This window comes from Nanorana parkeri, unplaced genomic scaffold (genome assembly GCF_000935625.1).
Source record: "Nanorana parkeri isolate BGI_ZX_2015 unplaced genomic scaffold, ASM93562v1 scaffold984, whole genome shotgun sequence".
NCBI classification, from domain to species: Eukaryota; Metazoa; Chordata; class Amphibia; order Anura; family Dicroglossidae; genus Nanorana; species Nanorana parkeri.
Window position 1 is genome coordinate 402179 of NW_017307252.1, and position 7362 is coordinate 409540.

The 7362-nt window shown below is 47.3% G+C and overlaps 1 protein-coding gene across 1 annotated transcript in view; it reads left to right on the forward strand.

The window, feature by feature from the left end:
* Positions 1 to 1603: 1603 nt before the first annotated feature.
* Positions 1604 to 7362, forward strand: part of OLAH (oleoyl-ACP hydrolase) — a 16559-nt gene continuing 10800 nt past the window's right edge. Inside the window, exons 1-2 of the mRNA XM_018566869.1 lie at positions 1604 to 1629; positions 2905 to 3036. Coding sequence (XP_018422371.1) covers positions 2907 to 3036 — 130 coding nt within the window. The 5' untranslated portion in view covers positions 1604 to 1629; positions 2905 to 2906. The remainder of the gene's footprint in view (positions 1630 to 2904; positions 3037 to 7362) is intronic.

Here is a 7362-nt window from a genome sequence, read left to right on the forward strand (position 1 = left end):
CTTCCGCTTTAAGTTATAAACAGAAGAATTAAGGTGTATCTACACCCAAAATATACATGGGGTGTAATTCATCAAAACTAGAGCAGACATGACAACCAATCGGCTTCCCTCTCTGTTTGTGCAGTTAGGCTTTGAAAATGAAAAAAAAAGCTGATTGGTTGCCATGCACAGCTTCTCCAGTTTTGATAAATTCCCCTCCAATGTTTTTATTTTTGGGGTTTAGATACAATTTATTTAAAAATTATGAGCAGTTTGGAGCCAGCGGAGTCAGAGCGGGGCTGCTGTGCTGCAGATGGACGTTGCCCTGCGACCTACATAGAACTCCCTAATGAAACATTTACAGATTTCCAACTCTGCTGGAGCTAAGATTACCGTCATCTGAACCCTGACACACAGAAAATATATTCTCTCCCCAGATAGTGGAGTGTTTGTTCTATAGATGGCACATCATCTACTGCCAGCTTTCACAGGCCACAGAACTGAACAACAACAGTCCCATAAGACAGAGTAAACTTGCCATAAGTACAGAGGGCTGTGTAATGTATTCACTAATGGTTTGTAACAATCAGGTAATGTAGGGGTTAAATCCAGGGGATAAGAAGTTTACAGCTAAGCTGGGAAATCAATGCACTCTGCCTGCGCTCGCTGATCGCCACCTCAACTCTGCCTGCGCTCGCTAATCGCCGCCTCACCTCTGCCTGCGCTCGTTGATCGCCGGCTCAACTCTGCCTACGCTCCTGATCGCCGCCTCAACTCTGCCTGCGCTCGCTGATCGCCCCCTCAACTCTGCCTGCGCTCGCTGATCGCCTCCTCAACTCTGCCTGCGCTCGCTGATCGCCGCCTCAACTCTGCCTGCGCTCGCTGATTGCCGCCTCAACTCTGCCTGCGCTCACTGAACGCTGCCTGCATTTACTGAACGCTGCCTGCACTCACTGATCGCTGCCTGCACTCACTGATCGATGCCTGAACCCTGCCTGCACTCACTGATCGCTGCCTGAACCCTGCCTGCACTCACTGATCGCTGCCTGAATCCTGCCTGCACTCTCCCTGCACTCACTGATCACTGCCTGCACTCGCTGATCACTGCCTGCACTCGCTGATCACTGCCTGAACCCTACCTGCACTCACTGATCACTGCCTGAACCCTGCCTGCACTCACTGATCACTGCCTGCCCTCAGTGATCACTATCTGCCCTATCGCACACCCTGTGCAGATCACACTGCAGTCCGTGTAGCCATAGCAGGGCTTACCTACAGCAGCAGCAGCAGAACGAGCTCCCTGTGTGTACAACTGGCCACCTTTGCCCTACATTCTCCTCTTTCCTAACCTACAGCAGGCCAGAGGGACAAACTTCCTACCAAACAAAGCTGCATGTGGGCAAGAACCTGTCACCTTCAGCCCCCGCCCCGTGGCCAACCCAGTTGGGTAGCAAATCAGCTGACCTGCTCACGTGACTGGCACTTCTGGCGTTTGCAGCAAAGCAGGAAGTTTCATGTTTGGCAATGTCATGGACGGCCATGTTTGATGTGGGCAAAGTGCTGCGGTGCATGGCAATCTACGGCCTGTCAGAGGAGATGACACTGGTCTGAGGACGGGGGGAGAGCTGGATGTAGATCTTCAGTCACAGGGTATTACTGAACTGTCATTGTCCCTCTGATTGTGTGTTACAATGTTACTGCCCCCCCCTGCAAAGACACATGTGATTACATTGTAATTTCATTGTATCATATACACTGGGATTTCTCTAAATTGGATTTCTTTTGCTTCTGTTTGATGTAACCTGTCAGTTTTTGTTGATCTGCTATTATGCAGGATAGTGTATAGTAATAGTTTATTATGTAGGATAAGGTCATATGCCGGGACGTCATCACGTACATCTGTGACGTTATTACGCACATGCGTGAAGTCGTCACGCATGTGAGTAATGACATCATGCACACTTAACTGCCGGCGGTCATCTCGCAGAGATAGGAGGGGTCATTCATCCAGCAGGATATGGTATTCCGCCTGGTCTCCTCTCTTGTACATCTGTCAGGCACTTGGTTCATAAACAAGTGCCAAACTTTTCAGAGGGGGTGACACCAAAATGTCTGTGAATCATTTTGATATCACCTCCTCTGAAGGTGTCACCTGGTGCGGGCCGCACCCCCTATTTACGCCACTGGATATAAAGCCAACAGATTCTTTCAATTGTGCATAGAGCAGGGAATGGTTAAAACACCTGTCAGTTTTTTTTTTTACTTTACTGTCAGTTTTACTGTCCCATAGATGCAACAGGAAGTAAGAGTAAATCTCTCCAAACGGAAAGAATGCCTTCTTAGTTGTCACTGGAACAAGCGTCCCCAATTGGAAGATTCCACTCTATTCCTATTCTGGTGACTGCTCAGAATTTAGCCAAAAATTGCACTTTTGGCTAAATGTGGAAAGTGCCATTTTGCTGCCGATACATCGGCGCATCCCTGCTTTCTTTCCTCCCCGCTGGGCGCTGCTCTGTGACCCAGTGGGGAGGAGAGAAAGTGACAGCTGGCTGAGCGCTGCGGGAGGAGAGCGCTGCGGGATTCATTCATGATTCTGGTTATAGTAAACACACTCTGTTCTCATGTTTTGAATGAACAGGAACACTCAGAGGATTCCTGTTCATTTATAACAGGGGCTGCAGAAAAAGAGATTGAGGACTCAATGTCCTCAATCTCTTTTTCTATTTTAAAAGGGAAATATCAGGGGTCTGTTTAGGGGTCTGTTTAACCCCTAATATTTCCCCGAAGTCCCTAAAAGTAAAGTAAAAAATTAAAATATTTAATAAAAAATGAAAGTTTTGAAAATAATAAAGAGGAAATAATTATATTTTTTTCATTACCGTGTTCTCAGCATAATATTGTTTTCTCTTTATTTATTTTTTAAAGGAATGGACAAGGCTGTAAACTGCTTCTACCGACGGCCAGACGCCATCACCAGACTAATCTGCTTCCCCTGGGCAGGAGGGGGCTCATTGTTTAATGCTCAGTGGGGTCGGCTGTTTGATGACTCCGTGGAAGGTTTGTGTTGTGTTGTTCTCGAATTATTGAATGAAATATTTTGCTGTGCTGGAATGTGAATGTTAATTGGAGATCTACAAGAAAGAATGCATGATAAAAGGAAGCCTTGGAGCTGTTTGGCGGTGCTGTAAAAGAGAATGTGTACGGGGTTTGTATTGTTTTTCATTTATTATGGTCAGACCTGAAAAAGGAAAACATTTCAAGAAAGTTTTTATTTTTTAAAGTGACACTAAACTCAGGAGTTAAATCTTAAAAATACTTTCAAAAACCTTAACTATTAATCAAAATATATCTTATTTGTGTGTCACTGTGTATTGTGTATCACTCGGCTGTAGATCCTCAAATCATCTCTGAATTGGTGCTGACACTGTGTTTTCCTTCTGGAGGGTGGCTACTTTTGTTCCCCATGGTCCCTGTATGTGTTGTAAAGTAGTCACCGCTCCAAGCTCACTCCCGTGATTGACTAAAATCTTAATACAATTTAGTAAACTAAACATGAGATTGTAGTCCATCACAGGAGCGAGCTTGGAGCGGTGACTACTTAAGACACACATGGAGAACAAAAGTAGCCACAGAAGGAAGGACAGTGTCGGCACCAATTCAGAGATGATTTGAGGATCTACAGCCGAGTGATACACAAATAAGATACATTTTTGTTACTAGTTTAGGTACTTGAATGCGTTTTTAAGATTTAACTCCCGAGGTTAGTGTCACTTAAGTTAGGTAAATGGGAAAAGTCACATTAAAGCTGGTGGTATTTTCATTATTAGCCACAAGATGGAGCTCTCAGGTAATTTTCATGTGTTTTGTAGGCATTCAATATCTGCTTTGGTGGACTTTTTTTACAGAACTCAATATTATTATTATACAGGATGTATATAGCGCCAACAATTTCTGCAGCACATATAATGAAGACATTATAGTTACTAGGGATGCACCAAAATTTCGGCCGCCTAAACATATCGGCCGACAATGGCACTTTGGGCAAAATGCCGAAGGTGCCATCTTTCGGCCGAAATTGTGGTGCATCCCTGGTTTCTCTCCTCGTTGCTGTGCGCTGCTCTGTGTCCCCTCTGACACAGTGCAGCGTCCAGCGCAGAGGAGAGAAACTGTCAGTAGCCAAGCGGGGCGAGGAGGAGGGCGCTGTGAGCGTGTCACAGGAGGCTGAGCTCTCCTCCCACTTCGCCCCACTCAGCCTCCTGTAACAGATCAGGAGAGCGATATGTGGGCGGTGACTGCTGCCAGCTGTCACTGGAGACTGAGCAGAGGGGGGGGGGGGGGTTTGAGGGGGAGGAGTCAGCTGTCAAATGAGACCGACATAGTATGTATCCTACATTACTTCCTGTTCATTCATCATTGTGCAGTTTATGAATGAACAGGAACACTCAGTACAGTACAGAGGATTCCTGTTCATTCAGTGCTGGAGCTGCAAAAAAAGAGATTGAGGACTCTGTGTCCTCAATCTCTTTTTTTTTATTGTAAAAAAAAAATTGTGAAATAAAAAAAACAGTGGGGGAAAAAAGTTTGTTAATATACCTACCTTTTCCCTGGCTTATGTATTGCATAGGGTGACATGTCACTGGTGTCCATTCTACCGATGAGATAATAGGCAATGGCCAGATTTTGCAAGAAGATACTGCAGCACAGTGCAGGATTGTTTTGGAAGATTTGGGCTACTCCGCATTGCCCAGGATCTTGCTGAAATTAGGGTAACGTCATCCTTGTTTAGGTGCCACAGGCAGAAGCTGGGGGAATGGCATTTTTAAAGTATTTGATATAACTTTCCCTCAGTAGGCTGCTTTTGCAGTTTTAATGCAGCATTTTAGCAAGGGCCACTTTATCTTTAAGGAGGGGGGCAGCCACAGCATCCCAGGTTGCTAAGAACTCTTAAAGGAGAACTATGGGGTTAAGGCTTTTCCCCATAGTTCTCCTTAGGGTAACGGGAGGACACAAACTAGCGTCCTCCCGTCACCCTAGGCTCAGTATACCGCGAGCTGTAGCTCGCGGTATACTGAGACGACGCAGTATACCGCAAGCTGCTGCTCGCGGTATACTGAGACGCCGCAGCTGAAGCAGATCCCGACAATTGTGCCGGGATCCGCCCAGCTGCGTGACTGACAGCTGGCTCTGCCTATCTAGAGGCAGAGCCAGCTGTACCCGCCCCCTCCCCGTCCGTTCCGCCAGTCAGCGCAGGCGGATCGGAGCGGGGAGGGGGGAATCCAGCCCCTCCCCTGTCACGGCAGGGACAGGATCGAGAGGTGAGCGAACGCCGGTATGTGTTCGCTCACCTCCCGATCTACTGAGCCGACATGTGACAGTCTCATTGTCACAGGTCGGCTAGAACTATGAGGTGAGTGAAAAGCACTCACCTCATAGTACTCCTTTAAGAACCTGGGACGCTCTGTACGGCTTTCCACCCAGCTAATTGACATCACTGGTTGCCAGGAGCTGGGCGAGATGCCAGACAGAACCGCTGACAGCACGGTCCAGCATCTTCCCCCCGAACGACAAGTGACCATTCCCTGCCAGTATTCCCCCCAGGAAACAAATTGCCTTAGGTGCAGCCCTGATAGAGAGGAAGCCTGAAAGGAAACATCTTCTGCTCTCTGTATAGAACATTCATAGGGCTCTTGGCAACATGTGCAATGGTGGACCCTGTATTAAATGTTAATGTGTAAAACAAATATATAAATAGTAAAAAGATAAACAGTAGGAATGCAACGATACCAATACTAGTATTGGTGCCGATACCGAGTATTTGGGCGAATTTTGGCCAAATACTCCCGATACTTATTCCGATACCTTAACTTCCGGTATCACGAAGCTGGGCGGCGAGTCATTACACGCCGCCCGGCTTCCTGATTGGCTGGGAAACCAGCTCCACGCTCGCTAATCACCAGGGAGCATGGAGCCAGCTTCCTGGTCAATCAGGAAGCTGGGCAGCATGTAACGACTCACCGCTTCAAAATACTTTGTTTTTCTGTGCTACCTGCAGCAGGTGACAGGCTCTCTTCAACTCTACAGGCATATTTTGGAGGAGCCTGCATATACCTGTCAATGGCTTCCAGGGCTCCCAAAAACCTGGGTGCTCTACAATAAAAATACCAGCTCCAGATTCCGAAATCGAGGTTCCCTCCTTCACCTCACTATTCATGAGCGACGGTGCCTATTGCAGTACACTATTGCACATACACTTTACAGAAGGGCCTATATGTAATAGTTAAAAAAACGTACACATAAAATATTTGGAGACGGCACAAAGGATTTTATCTCCTTTGTGAGGTCATTGTCTTACTGACTTTATATTAGAATCCAAACTTGACAAGTGTCCACAGAAAGTGTTTGTGGGGGCTGAAAGGCTGGCGACACATTTCACAGCGCCTGCCGGTAGAAGAACAGGACAGCTCGAGCTCCGAGTCCCAACATTAGCATAGGGAACAATGGCAGAGCGCGGACCCGGCATTCTCAGATCCGCATTGAACTTCTAGTCACATCGCATATCTCTCCAGTAGAGAAGAAGGCCTCTGTTTCCCAGTGAAAGGCATCCACAATATATCCTGCTGCTTGTCACAATGCCTGCCTCTGTTGTGTTGCCATTTGCAGCTAATGGCAACAGGTTTAAGGTATCCTGTGTATTCACAGTGAGGCCTAGTGTGGGTCAGAAGACCTAAGGCCAGCACTGACTCTATTCACCGCTGGTAAGTGAGAGCTTTCTACATCTCTAGAGGCTGTTCACTGCTCCGATTGATCAAATGAGGCAGTTCTACACACGAGAAGTTAAAGCTGAACTCTGGGCAAGCAAATACATACGCATATACAGGGCCGGATTTCCCACAAGGCCAACCAAGGCTCGGCCTCGGGGCAGCAGGGAGTAGAGGGGCAGCAGGGGTGTGGGATTCCTATCTCCCGATGCCCGGGTAGTTGTTTTCTACATTTAGCACTGCTTTGGGCAAGCAGAGCTAAATGTACGCAGGGAAGCTGCCGCTTGTTTTGTACAAGTGATCTTGGCGACATTGTATGCAGCCTGCAGGTCTGCCATTCTCCATGTGGGGGGGGGGGGATCACATTGAGGAACCTGGCCTTGGGGCAGCAAAGAGAGTAAATCCGGCCCTGCGCATATAGGTGAACTTCCCTACCTACCTACCTAATGATCCCGGCATCCTGACGGATAGCACAGCCAAGTGCAAGACCTAACTTTTTTTTCTACTGCAGTAATGAGTTAAGCCTGGTCCAGGACCTACAATACAGATAATGCAAATGTAGTAGGTTCTTTGTGCCTATTACAGTACTTATCAATGCCATTCAAAGGAATGGGGGGGGGGGGGG